The sequence below is a fragment of the Muscardinus avellanarius genome (genome assembly GCF_963383645.1).
Source record: "Muscardinus avellanarius genome assembly, chromosome: 16".
NCBI lineage: Eukaryota > Metazoa > Chordata > Mammalia > Rodentia > Gliridae > Muscardinus > Muscardinus avellanarius.
The window spans coordinates 40,180,469-40,198,810 of NC_137802.1; the positions used below are offsets into that span (position 1 = coordinate 40,180,469).

Below are 18,342 nucleotides of genomic sequence, written 5' to 3' on the forward strand. Positions count from 1 at the left end.
ACCACGTATAAATGAGGAAATGGGGGCTCGGAATTGATTTTCTCAAAGTTTCATGGCTTCCAAGAAATATTTGACTTCAAATCCAATTTAGTTTGGTGACTAAAGGGTCAAACAGTAATGTTCTGATGCCATTAGGGCTGTGTTGCTCTGAGTATCTTCGTCCAAGTGTGTTATTTCTGCCTTGACAGTGATTTCATCCCGATTTCCATGGTTTCTGGCCACTGAGATATGCCCAAATTTATTTTTAAGCTGCCTGCAGTCAGAAAGGAAGGGCTGATGGAGGAAAAAAATCAACAACAAAACATATTTTGGCAATGGATCTACAAAATACCAGCCTCTTAGAAGCAGAAAAAAATCTCAGGGATCACTATTAAGTCTGATATGAGTTGATCCTGTACATTTAGTGCTTAGCACTGTAGTGTCTTAAATACCTCCTGGGTATTGCCATGATTTCATATTGCATTTAGCTGATTTAAACTTAGGAGCACTGGACCCACTGTTTTATAAAAAGTGAAGCTCGGAGATATTTGATAGGATGTGAAAATATGCTGAGGGAGCTTTAGCTAGAATTAAACATCCCTCTCAAGAGGGGAAAATCTTGCTTTGTTGGAAGCTGATGTACTTCGTAATCCCTTAAGACTGCTGCACCTTTAATAGCTTTATCCTGCCACACTTATGTGTACAGTACACAATATACTGTATCAGGACCTGTGCCAAGAACCCCACACCTCAAACCTGGCTGAAAAGCAAAGTCATATCAGGTTAATACCATTTCTTGTGTCAATCAACTTCCAGTTGTCTCCTTTGGATAAAACTGGTTTTACACAATTCTCCCATATAATCTCCTTTTATTTCTCAGGCTCCCTCCATGTTTCCATTGTAATTTGACAGAAAGGTCCAGCTTTTCCTAGCTGAGACCTCCCTGCCACATTTCTAGTGAGTGGAGTATTCAAAATATTTGAGAGACTCATTGTAGGGAAAGTTGAAGCCAGAAATTTCCTTGAGTATGGGAAGCCATCATTCTGCCTCTTTCCCACTCAGCTAACGATCACCCACAACTGGGGAAAGAGCCAGCTCTCTTCTTTGTGACACAGAGGTTTCCCCAGAAAGAAAACAGAAGAAACCCAAGGCTCAAACCTAACACCACGTTGGAAGGATTGGAGAGCACTACAGGAAATGTACAGACGCTCCCGTTCACCCCTACCCACTCAAGCTCTTTCGGGAGGGTGTCAGAGGATGGGAGCATACGGAGATGCTAAAGCAGATGCTGGTTAGAGGAGCGATCCGAGAAAGCAGGCGGTTCCTGCAACCCGCTGAGGACCACAGGGCCACAAAGCAGTTGTGGGGCGGGTGCACCTTTCCACAGGTATAGGTATACAGGGTGCTCACTGCACTGCCACCCTGTGAAGCTTCTCTACCCTGGCTGAAAAGGTGGGGAGCAGTTTCTCCACTATGATCACCCTAGAAGAAGATGTGTTTCTAAGTGTCCATATGATGACAAAAGAGGTGGAAGAAAAGAAACAGTAGTGGTAGAATATAAATAAAAGTGGTGAAAGCCATTTATATACTGAGTGCTGCTCTATATGCATTACAAAAATCATCTCAGTTCCTCCTCCTCCTCCAGGAGTTCTCAGTAGCAGGCATTCTTAGCCCATCTTCAACACAGAAGCAAAGGCAGGGGCCTTACAGCACCAGTAAATGGTGGAACAAAGACTGAAGCCAAGGCCAGATGTTTAAACACCAGGTCGTTCATTTTTCTTATTGAGTTTTTTTTTTTTTTTTTTTTTTTAGTGTATTTTGAGTTCTTTATACATTCTAGATAGCAGTCCTTTACCTGGTAAGGATTTTCTCCCATTCCTTAGGCTCTCAATTCAATTCAATTGCATCCTTTGCTGGGTAGAAATTTTTTTAGTTTGATGCCATTCCATGTATTGACTCTGTTTTATTTCCTGAGCTTTGGGGGTCTTATTGATCAAGTCTCTACTAGTGTCTACATGTTGGAGAATTGGTCCTGTGTTTTCTTTTAGTAAATTCAAAGTTTCAGGTCTAATTTCTCAGTTTTGATGTATATTGAGGTGACTGGTTTTTTGTTTGTTTGGGGTTTTTTTGGTGGTACTGGGGGTGGAACCCAGAGGCTTTCTACCTCCGGGTTATATTCCTATTTTTTTGTACTTTATTCGGAAACAGGGTCTCACTAAGTTGCCGAGAGCCTCACTAAGTAGCTGAGGCTGGCTTTGAACCTGAGCTATCCTCCTGTCTCAGCCTCCCAAGAGCGGGGATTACAAGCATGAGACACCACGCCCAGCTTTGAGGTGACTCTTGTGCAAGGTGAGACACAGGGTTCTAATTTCATTCTTCTGTATGTGAGAATTCAGATTTTCCAGCACCATTTTTGAAAAGGCTGACTTTGCTCCAGTATACGGCTCCTTTGGCACAAAAGTAAATTGGTTATAAGTGTGAGGATTTGTTTCTGTGTCTTCTATTCTATTCCATGGGTCTGTGTATCTGTTTTTATGCCAATACCATGCTGTTTTTGTTACCACAGCTCTGTGGTATAATTTTTTAAATTTATTTTTATTGGTGCATTGTAATCATATATCACATTGGAATACAAGACTTTAGACGACATACAAGCACACATCATCCAATTAGCCCTCATCCAGCCCCCATCCCATTCCCACCCCTCCCTCAATCCCATGCTTGTTTGGTGATTAACTTTGATACATTTGTTTATGTACCTCCTGAGTTTTAAAGAGGCTCCATCCTCCCCTATTCCATACCCTCTGATTGGTCACCTTAATTGCTTCGCTATAGGGCCCTTTCTATAACTCGACCTCTTCCTGTTGCCCCTTTTCCTCCTATTTATTGCTGATTAGGGGAAGCATCTGGTTTTTATTTTCTGCGATATTTCTCTGTGCATGCCGCGTTGGAAGCACCGCTCTGTGGTATAATTTGAAGTCAGATATCATGATGCCTCCAGCACGGCTCTTACTGCTCAGAATTGCTTTGCCTATTCTTGGTCTTTTGTTCTTCTCATGAATCTTAGGCTTCTGTGTATATGTAATATATATTTGTATTACATTGAAACTCGCTATGATTTATAACTTTTTTGCAGGTCTGGGAATGGAACCCAGAGGTATTCGACCTTTGAGCTACACCCTCTGCCCTTTTTTTTATTCTTTATTTCGAAACAGGGTCTCACTAAGCTGCAGAGGGCCTCACTAAGTAGCTGAGGCTACCCGTGAACCACGATCCTCTGGGCTCAGCCTCCCAAATGATGGGATTACAAGCGTGCGCCACCACGCCCGGCTTCTATAATTATGATGCGCCATGTATATTAGATATCTGGGCATGGTGATGCACATTTATAATCTCAGTACTTGGGATGCTGAGAAAGGAGGAATGCAAGTTCAAGGATGGCTTCAGTGACTTAGCATGACTCTCAGCAACCTAGGAAGATCCTTTTTCAAAACAAGACGTTAACCAGATATGGTGGTATATGTTTGGAATTCCAGTACTTGGGAGGCTGTGACAGGAGGATCACAGTTTGAGGACAGACTCAGTTACCTAGAAAGGTCCTCCAAAAGTTAGTGAGACCTTGTTTCAAAATAAAGAATGAAAATAGGGCTAAGGGTATAGCTCAGAGGTAGAATGCCCCTGGGTTCAATGCCCAGTACGCATAAATAAATAAATAAATAAATAAATAAATAAATAAATAAAAGGCTGGGGGTATAGCTCAGAGACAGAATGCCCCAGGCTCAATCTCCAGTAAAACACACACACACACACACACACACACACACACACACACACACTCACTCTCTCTCTCTCTCTCTCTCTCTCTCTCTCTATCTATCTCTCTCTCTTTCCTCCCTCCTCCCTCCCTCCTCTCTCTCCTGTCTCTCTCCTCCCTCCTCTCTCCTCCCTCTCTTCTCTCTCTCTCTCTCCTCTCTCCTGTCTCCTCCCTCCTCTCTCTTCTCCTCTCTCTCTTCTCCTCTCTCTCTCTCTCCCTCTGTCTCTCTCTCTCTCCCTCCTCCCCCATGCTGTGCTGCCTCTCAATGAGGAAAGGAGGACTGAGAGACAGCTTCTCTGAAAGATGAATTTTTCACTAGTAAAATTCAAGAGAAAAGCACCATCTTTGGGGTCTGATTTATGACATCCTCTCTGATGGCAAGTAAATGAACGAAAATGCTCCTTGGGTTCCCTATACTTATATGAAAACTGAATCGAAAACATGAAAATTTAGCCAGGCACAGCAGATATAAATATGCAGGATGCTCACCTGTGCTGCCTTCTCTGTGAGGCTTCCCTACCCTTGCTCAAAAGGTGAGGAGCAGCTTCTCTGCCATGATCTCGAGCCTCTCAGGTAGTTGAGAGGCTGAGGCAGGAGGATCGAATGCTGCAGAGGAGTCTCAGCAACTTAGCAAGACCCTGCTTCAAAATAAAAAGGGCTGGAGGTATAGCTCAGAGGTAGAATGCACCTGGCTTCAATCCCCAGTAGCAAATATAAATAAATAAATAGGAATTTAGCAGTGGGGCAGCTGCAAATGGAGGAGGGGGCAGGTGGAGATAAACTGCAACAATGTGGTGGGAATGCTAATATGAATTAACAGAAATGTCAGCAATGGCAATTCTTTTGCTATCTACTAATATATCCTTGTGGTTAAGGACATTATTTATTTATTTATTTATTTTGGTGGTACTGGGGATGGAAACCTTCTACCTCCGGGCTATACTCCCAGACCTATTTTCTATATTTTATTTGGAAACAGGGTCTTTTAAGCCAGCGAGGCTGGCTTCCATCCAACCTGCGCGATCCTCCTGTCTCAGTCTCCCAAGCGCGGGGATTACAAGTGTGGGCCACCACACCCAGCCCAAGGACATCAATTTACACACACACAGTTAAAGTCTTTAGAAACTATTTTGTACTCGGATAAGCTAAATATACCTCCCAACGTTCTGTTTGCACCATTCGTCTGTTCGGTGATATCTTTCTTTAGGAAAAAGACAAAGGATATAAATTCCACTTTCATCCACTCGAGATCAAATGATTATAAAATCCTAGTCAATGCAATGTGTCTGTCTGCCAGGCAAGCTAAAGGCCCAGCAGAGAAGCAGAACATGAGAGGCTTCACATACGGCTGGTGGAATACGAAATCTTCCTGCCCTCCACCCTCAAACTTCTAAGGAATCCCCAAACCGAATACCACTAACTGGCCTACTCTGTTTTGGTGAATTTCACTTATAAACTAAGAAACTTAGTTTTTAAACATGAAAAATATTATTTTGAAAGTCACTCACATGTCACTGGCCATTTGAACTAAACCTACTTTCGATTTTATGATAAAACATGACACTCAGCTTCCCTGAGAAAGTGTCTCCATGTACAGAAATCAATCGTAAGGAAATGAATTCACTGAAATTCTTATGAAGTCAGTTCTGCAAATCTGACTTTTCTTATCCTTAGACGCACTATCAAAGATTTATTTCTATCTCCACATTTATTTCTATCTCCACCCTTTCCTCTGAAAATCTCCCAACGGCCTTTGACCTTTCAAACATAGGACTCCTGTAGTTGGGACTCCTATGTTTCATGGTTCTGTCTAGTAAAGCTTATATGGTTTCCTCCAGAGACATTAAGCTCATTCCATAATGAATCCATTCTAAGGCGAATTAAGTCTGTGCAAACCATGGGGGCAGACGGAGTTCATTTGCTAATACCCTTACAAGAACCTTTATATATCGCAGGGTATTTCGATCTGTGTTCTGGTAATCTGATTAGTGCGTACCTAGATGATCTCGTTGGTCTGGTTTACAGCACCGACTCCCATTGGTCAGGACCCAGTGGCATCCTTCTTCCAACAAACCCTCACCTTCCCCATTCTGTCCAAGTCAAGAGGCATTTATTGTGTATGAGTGGACAGTGTGCTTAACCCTCTCCATGACACGCAGAAGCACTTAGCAGCAGTGGGAGGGCTCTGCTGTCCATGCCTGGGATCCTCAGCGAAGACATGGGAGCAGGCTGCTACCCAGAGCTAATTAGAAAAGAAGCACTGCTCTTCCCCACTCGAGGAGCGGCTGCCAAAGCATTTATTTCTGCCGAACCATTTATGCAATTCCACTTTCTGAGAGAACATTTTGTCACAGATGATTTAGTGCTGCAGCTCCCTTGAGCGTCTTCTGCAGTGTGCACTCATTGTTTTTAGGAATCTAGGGTCTCCTGAGCAAGACCAAAGAGCCCCGGGGGGTTTAATTAGCCACAAGCATTGTCCCATGATAAGACCCCAAATTTCAAAGCATCCTTCCAACAATCATTACTACTAATAATGATGATAAAAAATCCCAGATTAAACTTCTAAAAACTAGCCTTTTAGGAACTCAGTGTGACAGGGGAGCTGTGTCATTTTTCGGGAGAGAAAATGAGACTGGATAAGTTGTGAGTGAAGACCGTAATGATATTTGTTAAAAGTCAGAAAAGAAGAAAATCGAATGTCTTAGAAATGAGCACACCCAGCCATGGCGTGTGTGTCCAGCAGATACTGATAGAATAGCACTGTATACATTCTTCCCCATCAGACACTCAATTCTGCCAACATTCCTGCAATTGTAATTGTCTACTGTGTATAGCTGGAGGTGAAACTACACACGTTGTTGTTGTTGTTTTAACTTAGGTGAACTGGTTTGGGGTATGGCAACATTTTCAGCATCCTGTAATGCTGGCTTGCTATCAGAGCACACTTTAGGGGAACTTGAACAAGTCATTTCATGTGCCTGTCATTCAGCAGCAACTACCTACCTGTCCCACAAAGACAAAGGCCCTTTCCTCCAGCAGGATTCCCATTGTATGTGTGTGTGTGTGTGTGTGTGTGTGTGTGTGTGTGTGTGTCACACACACACACACACACACACACACACACACACTCCCTACACCTAAGCATGATGTACAGTTCATTTTTGTTTCAGGGAAGACAGGAGCCAGAAATACAAGGTCAAGACTTAAGCATGTAAAACTGCAATAATGATTCCTTTGTCTCTCAGGAGTAAAATTAATAAGCTGGCCAGAAACTTGGCTAAGTATTTTTAGCTTGATATCACCGCTGCTGCAGGTAATCTTTAAAATCAAGTACTATTTGCGCCACTGAGGCAATAACTCCTCGTCCCACATATACATGCAAGTACACTCAGGTATGCATGCGTACACACACACACACTCATAAAAATCGGTTCCGTATACTTGTTTGCAAACCTAGTAAGCCATATAAAATAGAGGCATTTAAAATCAATGGATGTTAATGGGTTGAGTTTATTAAAATCTATTTTTTTACTCCTATGAGACCAGCCCTGCTTTTGGACGTCTAAATTCTAAACCATTCAAATCCCTCAAACCATTTTCTTGCCAAAGAGTGTTTCCCCCAATCACCAAAATTATGGGCTTTACAAGTGAAATATAAACCCTGTGTTTTGAAATGATTTCATTCTAGCTCATTAGAACATCGTGTTTTGAAAAGCTGTTTGATGTTCAGGGAGAGTATTTATTTTCAAAATAATAAAAAATAAGGAAATCCTGGTTTGCCAGAGGAAACTATTGTCAAGTTTCTAAAAATGTTCCAAATCCAACCTTGAACCCAAGTGAGAAGGTCCACATGCCATTTCCCTGCTCAAAAACCTTCCATGGCTCCCCACTGCCTACCGGACAGAGTTTAGGCTCTGGAGCCTGGTCCTCATGAAGCTGCCATCCTGACCCATCAGCCTCTTCCGTTCATTCCCCTGCCCCCTTCATACGAACTCTCTGCACTAGCCAAATTAGATCTGCACCTTGTTCCCTAAACACCCTGTAGGCAATCCTGTGTCTACAGTGTTGCGGCTCCACTGCCCATACTCCAATCTGGCTCTCCCACCTCTCCTTCCAAGGCCCAACTCAAGGTCCAGCTGTTCCAGGAAGCCACACCCCAGGTGCTCTTGCCCTGAGCCATGGCTGCTTCCTGTGAGGTCTGGCAGCGTTTAGGGTCTGCAATGCTCCCTTATTTATTTTTAAACATTTAACTCACTTTCCTGATTAACCTTTCACCCTCCTCTTTTCAACAGATATGGAAAGCCTCTCTCTACCCATCATCTGGCACCGGGAGCATGCTAGTTTGTCCTGGCATTCAGCAATTTGCCCTTAAGTTCTGCCTTCCATATTAAATGGTATCTCCCTGAGACTGGCAGCCGAGTGGTACTCTTGTCTGTCTCCCCCGTGGTGCATAAAGCAAAACAAAGCACAGACTGAGGCTATTTCTGGGACCACCCACCTTGCTCTTCTCCCCCTACCACCTCTTCTCTGTTCCATTCTAACCATTGTATCTCTTACTAGAGAAAACTCGTGGAGCTAACTTGTGGGAGAGGCTGGCCCACTGTGTGCCAGGCTCCAAGCTGAACTCTTCCTGCCCATTAGCTTTTACACAGCTCACATAAACCCAGTGAGGATGTTACCTTGCAGATGAGACAATGAAGGTTCAGAAAAAAATTAAGGATTTACCCATTAAAGGACAGCTTGTGGGGAGGAAGAATTATTTTTCTGGAATGCTTTATGGAAAGTCTTGCTTATAAGCAGAAGTATGAACTAAACTCCTCTCCTTTTCCAACATTGTAACATGACTTTATGGTTTGTTTTGTTTTTTTTTTTTTTTTTTACCCCTGAGGTCATTATATGGCCTTTATGTATAAATATGACATGGAAGAAATCTAAGTGAGAACTTCTTTGGACTGCATCTTGTTGGCTGGTTGGTTTTGTTTTGTTTTTTAATTCTTTGAGCAAGGAGGAATGAATAAAGTTCACCTGAGACTCAAAGACTAAGAGAGGACAAGCAAGATGAGGCCAGGGGAGCAGAGGAGAACTCCAAATTCCTTCTCCACCTTTCTTTGGCTAAGAAGAGGACAGTATCAAGATGCTGAGTCCCACACAGGGTTGTCTACAAGAAACAAGATTCAGTGGTGTTGAGGCTGCTGTTCACAGCAGCACTGTTTCCCAGCACTTACTGTGCCTTCGATCTACTCGTCCTGGCTCGTGTGACCTTCAACGGCCCTAGGAAGGAGATCACATGAGAATTCCAGAGTTCCAGAGGGGAAACTGGAAGCTCAGACCACCTAAAACGCCTTGCCTGAGAAAACGAACAGGCCTGGAAGCGGTAAATCGAATTCACATTCGGGTCTGTGTTATCAGATCCTGCGTCCTGAACAAGGTTGCCATGTTGCCTGAACAGGTAGATCTGTCTCAAACACTCAAACACAGGCAGCTCCTATAGACATGGTGAGTGGGGAGCCAGCGAACAACTATGTCTTCTGGAAATCTAAGTTTATAGCAAAACAAAGGTTCAGTGGTTTCGGCTCAAGACATTTGCTGGAGGAATGCTAAATATAACAAATAAAACGACATTAAATGCCCAGTATTCTCCACCACTCCTATTACAGAATCAGACACAGACCCTGGCCCTCCCTAACAGATTCTTTCCCAGTTTTCTTTTCCGTCTTATTACTCCCCCTGCTACCTTCCCTCTTCCCTCTACTTTCACCGCTGAGACATAAAAAATGATTCCTGGGTAAAGTGATTAGTGCTGGTTGGAAGAGAGGTTTCTGAGAAACCTAATAAATCACGGCTGTCTTCTCACACTCTGGCTTCCTACATTAGGATGTTATCAAGGCTCTTTTTTTTTTCTTCCCACCTCCCCCATCTTCTTCCCTTCTCCACCTAATTCTGTCTTTCTATTGCTATTTTTCTAGTCTGGTAGGCACAGCGCTGAACTGGAAAGACTCTGCCAAGACCCTTGGCAGGAGCCGGCCTCCACAAATCCTGCCCACCGCAGCAGTGTAGAGAAGACGAGGCCTCTGGGCAGAGGCAAGCAAGGGCAGGCTTGGGGTCTGGCTAGCACGCTGGACAGGACAGGTTGCCCTGGCCTAGGAAGCATGCTCCCGAGCTCAGCTTTTTCCTGCCAGGGCCAGGATGACAAGTGCTCACTGCCTTGCTGTCGTTCTCCCGGGAAGAGAAGCAAGAGGGAGGAGGAGGAAGAGGAGGAGGAGGAGGAAAAAAAAAAGGCAAGCCAGCACACCACCCAGAGCTGGGCAGGCTCCACAGGGTACAGCCACGTGCCTAGAGTACATGGTCCTGCAGGCAGCCAGGGTTGCCAGGGCTCCCACGAGAGCTGGGGTGGGGGGACCCAGAGAGCGAAGCGGCTGTTTCCACACCGGCAGAACAAGAAGAGCTGCTAGCCCGGAAGTGAGGCTATGAGGTTAACCCCCGGGAAGGGCTTCATCCTAACCCAGAAGGAAGAGTCAGGCTGGCTGCAAAGAGTAAGTGTTGGGCATGCTAGGAAAAAAAAAAAAAAAGAAAGAAAAAAAGAAAAGAAAAGAAAAGGAAAGGAAAGGCATGTCCTATTTTTGCAGAGGAAAGAGGACTGTATGAACAAATTCCTAAATAGAGAACAGGGGCTGGGAATTCTGTCACTCTCTTTTCCCCATACCCATGCCCTGCCCTCATAGGGGTTGGTGCACTGAGTCTTTCTGTGCCAGCACCCTGCGTGATCTTCTTTAACCATAAAACTCCATAGTGGAGGGGCTATTTATAATGACCGTTCTTTTGATGAGTATAACTGAGGCTTAAACAGGTTAAAAGATTGACATCGAGCCAGGTGTGGTTGTACATGCCTGTAATCCCAGTACTTGGGATGCTGAGATAGGAGGATCGAAGGTTCGAGGACAGCCTCAGCAAGTTATGAGGCGCTCAGCAACCTAGCAAGACCCTGTTTCAAAACAAAAAAATAAGAAGGGCTGAGGGTGTAGCTTGGAAGCAGTATGCCCCTAGGTTCAATTCTCAGTACCACAAAAAAAAAAGAAAGAAAAGAAATTGACACCAAATTATGAGACATACCATAGACAGATCCAGGATAAGAACCCAAGCTTACACTCCCACCTACCAAGTTTCCCTCCCTTTGCCATGGGTTCGGGACTACTGTTCTGTGAACGTCACCAACATCATGAAGCCAAGTGAACAAGCCTGTCCTCTACAGAGGATATAAATAATCCTCAGAAACATAAGCAAGGCTTCTACCTCCAGAAACAAAGTGGGATCCCTCCTCTACATGATCCCCTGGTCCTGACTCAATGAGAAGCCCTTCCAAGATACTCGAGGTGCTGTGGATGGCAACCATCCACCACAGTGCCCCGACCTACATATGTGTGTGCTGGACGGGGAAATGCAGGTTCTGCACGTCTTAAGGGGAGCTTCATCTCACGATACTGGGAAAAGCAAGAGAATCCTCTTGCCTTGGTAGAACCTACCATAACCCCCAAACTACCAGCACAGAGTTCCTTTCCATCATTGTGCAGATCCAATGATTGACATTCTCCTTCCATGGCAAAGCCTGTCATAAAGGATGGTCGGCAGAAGAGACTGCAAGTGCCACACTGCAAAGGCACCATGGGATTCCCCCAGCCCCCTCTCTAACGCCACTCACTTAAGCCCTTCTCTACCCACACCTAACACACGGAAAGGTTTTCACTGTAAACAAGCCTTCATCATAACCTGGTCTTTGTGCTCAGAACTGGAAAGAGAACCTTCTTAATTATCAGCTTGAATATGGGCCTGAAAGTGGCAGGACACCCCTAAGTTATTCAAAGAAAAACCACCAGAGGAAACAGTTTCAAATCTAGCTTTACAAGCATGGGATTTAAAAATAACTCTGCCTTTGTCTACTATAGATGACTTTCCCTAAAGGGATGGCTGTCCTTAAAGCAAGCACTGGATTCTCAGGGCAAATAGATTTTTATTTTTCTCAGTACCCAACACATACCTCCAGTAGCGCACCCCCCTACACCACACCCGATAGCATCTGAAGAGCAAACATCGAAGCCTTTGGAATGACTCCGCCACCCATGCTGGCCTGGGAACATCTGGGATGCCGCAGCTCGGATGACTAGAAGCCCCTGCAGGCAGCTCCAGCATCCAAGAGAGGGAGGCCCAGAAAGCACCGAGACTGCATCACCACGCCAGGTGTCAGTGGATCCCTAAAGGATTCCTTCTGGGAAAATCAGGTTTCTTCAGATATTTGATTCACTCTTTGATCATATCATAGTCAGGGGAGCAGAGTAGAGATACACAAACTAAGAAAGGGGGCCGGGAAATCAGTCATGGTAAATGGTGATAAGAATTCCCAAGAACGCATCCCTTATCATTCCAAGACACCCTTGGGGTACACCTTGCCATGCATAATTTGTTAATTTATAGCTTCCTTTCAACCAGACCAGGTAGCACTAATGACACAATGTCACTATGCATAACTCAGAAGATGCACGCTGAGCAGGCAACTGAAAACAAATGTTTGGCAAATTGCTGCTTAATCAGCTCCTGATTAGCCTGATGACTTAGTTGGATCAACTAAAAGTGTACAACGATGACAAGAGGACGGTCATCCTAATACTCTGGTTTTTGTTGTTGTCGTGGCTTTTGCGGTACCGGGGATGGAACCCAGGGGCATTCTATCTTCGAGCTATACCCCCAGCCCTTTTTAGTCTTTTTCTAATATTCTTTCTTTATTGATGTTCCCCTGACCTCTCAAAAGGTTTTGAATAAAATATTTGAGGAGGCAAAAAATCAAAGGTTTGTGTAGCAAGACCCTTAATTTTAAGTCCAGATTTTGCCATGCGAGTTGTAGGTTTAGATCAATGGTTCTTAACTGGGAGTGATTTTACCCCTGGAAGTGACTGGAGACACTTTTACGTGTCACAACTGGAGGGTGGGTGCTACTGCCATTTAGTGAGTAGAGGCAGGAATGTCACTGAACATCCTAGAACACACAAGGAGAGTGTCCCACAAGACTTACTCAAAATGTTAGTAGTGCCAAGGTTGAGAAATCGCATCCAGAATGGAATTATACAATTCCCAGAATGTTCAAGGCTACATCTGTACTCTTCCCTTTCCGAGGACTTTTTTCTTTAATATTTACTTAGTATTTCTATTCCGATCATTCCCATAAACTACATGGAATAATTGGGAGCCTTCAGCATTTTCAGGTTTGCTCATTTGTCAAGACCAAACCCCCAGAACTTTATTTTTTTCATTGTAATCTGCATAATGGCCAACACTGGATGAACAGCAGAGTGTGACTTTCTCTGTCTGGCACTGGAAGAAGAGCTTTAACTTCTTTTTTTTTTCCATTAAGACTCTCATTGAAGTTTCCACTCAGGAAGATTCTGCAGTGTATTTTCCATTATTTAAAAAAAGACATTTAAATAAAGAGCTTGCTTCTAGACCCTCAGTGTGTGTGCCTTTCCACCACAATCTAACAAAATAATACCCAATGAAATAAGACGATACCCAATGAAGCACTGGAGTTCTTTGCTATGGATCCCAACCCTGGGTGGAGCATCCCAAGTTCCTGAGAGTCACTGATGGATACAGGTGCTAACAAACTCTGGAAAAATGACTTAAGCATCCAATTCCAAAATCGTGATTTTTTTTTTGACTGAGTAGGAATACCCCAGTCCAATAACTATTAAGCAAAACCTCCTGCTCTTTTCCTCCAAAGGAAGGGCATATCCGACACCTAATTCCTTTAAGAAGGTATTTCAGAAAACAAGGACTGAAATAAATGGTAAAAAGTTCACAATGATATAAGAACCATGACCAATTCCATGACTAGAACACCTGGCATTAGTCACCGGACCCTTTATGCACACTCCCTCTAATGTTCACAATACCCTATCAAGTAGAAATCACACCCTTCTCCACCAGGGGAAACTGAGGCTCCAAGAGCTTATGCCATCCCCCAAGCTCACAGAGCTGCAGTGGCAAAGTCTCTCTGCAGGAGCACCAGTGCGTCCGCTCGCTCACCGGGCTCTGCTCCCTTCAGACCTAGTTGTTTCCCCACTTGGAAGGGTTATTTATTTTGCTGCTTGTCTGTTCCAGGAAGAAAACCAAGAGAGCAGCACTGTGCATTCCACAGGGGAGCAGGGGCTCAGGTTCACTTACGGGAGTGTTTGCTCAAGTTCCTGCAGCCTCTGGGGGTGGCTGGAGGCAAAGGCTTCATTTCATTCCAGCCTGTGACCTTGAGTTATCATTCAAAGTGGATTTTGGACAAGGGACAAGAGAGATGTGAAAGCCTAGAGACATCCAAAAGGGTGAACTCTAACTCCAATACTAATATATCAAGACATTAGGATTCTCTTCCTCCTCTACCTTTTCCCCTTCTATTTAAAGCTCGCTCTGGGTGTCGCAGAAATTTCTGCCTGAGTCGAGGACATGGAGTTCAGGAACCATCTCTAACACAAGTCTCACATTGTCCCGTGTCTGTCTTCCCCTGCAGGGAAGGCCCTCCACTCGGTGACCTTCCGGTCAAATTATCGGGCTGAATCTTTGTTCCTGGTCAGCTGTGTGCATGAAGCGATCTTTCCTTCTGTTTGTTTTGCAGGATGGGGTGCTAAAGGCACAAATCCGGGGCTGCCACGATCTGTGTTTATCTCTGAGCCTTCAATGTTGGGTTTTAAAGCGCTAGTCTTTTCAGGTGATGTTTCCATGTCAGATTCCAACGTTATTTACAGCCGACTTTGCAGCCTTGCGGGTTTTGAAGGGTGGACTTAAGTGTAACAGACAGATGAGAATGAAAACCAAATAGAAAAATGGTTTGGTTCACAGGGATAGCAATGGGTTAGAGATGGCATTTGGCGCTAAGGAGGAGGAGGCTAAGCCTCAGGGAATAGGAGATCTGCTTTCAGATTCTATTTCTCAGTGGCAAATAAGATGGATAAAAAAAAAAAAAAATACCTGCCCCACACCCCTACTTTCTCCCTGCACACGCTCCAGGCCAGAGAAGCATAAATGTCAATAAACTAAAAGAGTTTACCCAAACCATCCGGCAAGATCCTACTAGCTGTGGGTTTGGAGAATGGACAAAATAGAAGATGAGATGGATGCTTAAATTATCCAAATCATGAACTGTACGTTAGTATATCTTAAAGTGCAGCAGTTCATAGATTAGCTACATCAGAATTCCTTGGGGAGCTGGTTAAAAATGCATATTCCTGGGCCTTCGCCTCAGACTTGAAAAAAAAAAAACACCACAATTTCCAGGGGTGGTCTGTATTTAACTGGCCCTCCAGGTCAGAGACGTAGATGCTCATGGAAGGTGGAGAACCTGTGCTATGGGTGGAATAGAAGGTTCCCCTCTAAAGACATGTGCTGAAACCTCAAGTGTAAAGACAATTATGCCCCTGCCTCCACCCCTCTCCCCTCCCCATCCCTCCTATTGGAGGGGAAGACTTCCAGAGAGTTTACCTGGTCTGATGGGGCTCTGCATACAGTTGGGAGACGGGATGCCAGGGTGGATGGGAGCAGAGGCCCGGCTGCTGAGGTCCATGACCGAAGAGGCCACTGAGGAGGCGGGCTGCAGCCCCGGAGGGTGGGGGCTGTGGTCGTGCTGAGACGGGCTGGGGGGAATGCCATTTTCCGACAAAAACTCCTCCAAGTCCATGTACTCCAACTGGAACGTATCTCCGTCATAGGGAAGGGTTTTGTCCCATAAGGTGGGCCCCAAGAAGGCAGACTGGGGGACCGTCGGGCTGTTGCTCTCATCATCCAGCTTCTTTTCCTTGTCTTTATCTTTACTAAATGCTGCAGAACAAGGGAAAGTGGGGCTTTAAAAAAAGAAGGCAGGAAAAGTAAAAGGCTCCTTTACCACCCTTCCTGGCCTCTGTTACAAAATACTTCTTGGGAACACCAGGGTCCTCTGGCTGCTGTCTTTTGTGGATCTAGAGTTAAAAGTTCAGGCAGGACATGGATCTCTGCCTATTTTTTTTTTTTTTTATCTTCCTATTTACTTTGGAAAGAAGGCATTAGCCCGTGGGACAGGGTTACGGGCTGATTTGGTATAAAAACAAGAGACCGTCTTCAGCGCTTTACTGGAGGAGAGGAGCAAAGGAAATCTAAAATGGGAAAGCAATACCCCGGATTACATGAAACTGCTGTGATTTTTAAGAAAATCGCCAATAACCTGGCTTGACTTATCTTTCAGAAATTCACCACAGTATAAAAATGAGACCATTCGGACTCAAAGCCAGTGAGTTGGTGCTCTTAATCTTTAGTAAAACAACTCTCCATCCTTCTGATACCATGCCTTGAGTACTCAGAAAGCCATTGGGGCACAATAATTGTTTTTGTTTTCAAAAGAAATAAATAGGGTTTTCTTCTTTCTCTTCCCAAACGCTGAAGTATTACCCAATCTACAAAAATTCATATATCTATGCAACCTATACCTCTGATGGAAGTATGCAGCTATCTCTTAAATGGAAATACTGCTCACCAGATTAGATCTTTATGAGATAGGCACACGGATTTTGCCAATTCTAGTACTCAGGCGTGGGTGGAATCTGGGATTAAGGAATTTGCTTCTGAGTTTTTTTTTTCTTCTTCTTCCTTTTTTTAATCTCAGAGAAACACAGCCTCCACCACCTTCCACTCTAACCCTCTACAGTCTCATCCTGTGATCTGGCTTAAAAATCCACATTTGCAAAAGCCTGCCGGCAGCCCCTCCCCCTGAATACTATTCCTTAAGAGGAGGCAATGATCTGCAGAGTGCAAGCGAATACCCCAATTCTTGCAGTGCAACAGGTTACCTTTCCTGAGAGAGAAGACGCGAATATTTCCAAGCTATTTACAGCTAAATAATCTTTCAAGACTTTATGCATGAGCCGCTGCAAAATTCGCATGTGTGACTGCGATACCAAACACGCCTAACAGCATAGACCCACAACGCAGATCCCTGGGGGGGCAGCAGCTGGGTCCCACACCTGTCTGGTCTCCCATAACCCTCACCCCCACCCCTTGCGCCACAGCCAAGGTAGCCTAGGGAAGGTTTGGGACTTACCGAGAAAGGGAGCCTGCCAGAGGAGGCTCCTGCGCGGTTACACGTGAGCCTGCTCCGCTCTCCCCTCCCACCAGGAAAAGTGCACGGGCAGAGTGTCAGCACTGGAGGCGTGCACGGCTTCCCGCCGAGAGACCACTCCCCCCACCTGCCCCTACCGCCCCGTCTGAATTACCCTGCCGCGGGAGAAAAGGCTCACAACTCCCGAGTTCCCAATAATAAGCAGTAACAAAAACAGGAACACAATTCCCACACTTAGGCTACGCCGGGAGACCCCTCGCTGGAGCCCCTGGTCGGGACCAGGCCCCTGATTCCTCCTCCCCTGCTCGGGAGGCTCGCCCTCCCGCAGCCTCTTCTCTGTTATCTTAAGCAAGGATCCCGACCTGTCAAGTTTACCTTCCACCTGTACCGCAGAAGCCTGACCCCCGCAGGCTGGGCCAGATCCTCGGTGCTATTTTAAATGATGGTCTAGAGGGATCCCCTTTTTTATTGAGAAGGAAGGAGATGGGTGAGCTCTTCAATGTCCTCAAAGCGGGGCCGGGGCGCGGTGGGGCAGGGAGGGAGGGAGGGGATGGATGCTCCCGCCGGCCAGCGGGGGTGCCTGGCCAAGGAGGGGGACCCCGGGGTCGTCCCTTCCCAGAGCGGGGCAGCCGGGAGGGAAGGAGCGGCGGCGGCCGCGGCAGCGCTCACCGTCTTCGTGATGAAGGGGGAGCTTCAGCGGGTTCTCCAGCAAGGACCTGAGCACGCCGTAGGGAGGCGGGATAAAGGTGGGGTTCAGGGGGAGCTGTCGGGACATTTTCTCCATCGCGATGAGCTCAATATTTTTTTTCTTTTAAAAAGAAAACCCCTCGAAATGTTGCTGAGTTTTTCCTTCCGTTCTTGGCTAAAAGTACTGGCTTTCAAAAGCGGTGGAGAAGACAAGGGAAGAAAAAAATTACTTATATCTTTATAAATACATCTGCATAAAAATATATATTTGAAAAAATTAAAAACAACTTTCGGGTTCTCGGTGCAGACAGTCCCAGGAGAGCGCGCCAAGTGACCGCGGGCTCCTCGGCCACGCGCAGGATGCTCTCACCTGCTTGAACCCCTCGTCTGGCAAAATGTTCAAAATTACAAAAAAAAAAAAAAAAAAAAGAAAGAAAGAAAGAAAAGAAAGAAAAAAATTGTAGACAGCTGCAGAAGGCCAGAAGGCACCGCACCAGCCCCAGTCCCTCGTTGCAAACACCCAAGGCAGCGCGCCGTCCCACCCCACCCCCCTCCCCGCGCCGGCAGCCGCTGCTCCCCGCGCTCCGCTGCCCCGCAGCGCCGGCTCAGCGCATCCGGCCACCCATGTGCCGCGGCCCTGACAAGAGTGACGTCAGAGCCCGCACCGCGCGCCGATAGGCGTGCGGGGGCGGGGCCTCGATAGGCCCCGCCCGTCGCCCCGCCCCGCCGGCGCTGCCTGGTTGGT

At 45.7% G+C, this 18,342-nt stretch overlaps 1 protein-coding gene across 2 annotated transcripts in view; it reads right to left on the reverse strand.

Moving 5' to 3' along the window:
• Positions 1-17,694, reverse strand: part of HLF (HLF transcription factor, PAR bZIP family member) — a gene marked incomplete at both ends in the record, with an annotated part of 54,110 nt that extends 36,416 nt beyond the window's left edge. For both annotated transcript variants that reach the window (XM_080712699.1, XM_080712698.1), the window contains 2 exons: positions 15,305-15,640; positions 17,580-17,694. In XM_080712699.1, the coding sequence (XP_080568825.1) occupies positions 15,305-15,640; positions 17,580-17,694 (451 nt within the window). The remainder of the gene's footprint in view (positions 1-15,304; positions 15,641-17,579) is intronic.
• Between the last annotated feature and the right edge of the window lie 648 nt (positions 17,695-18,342).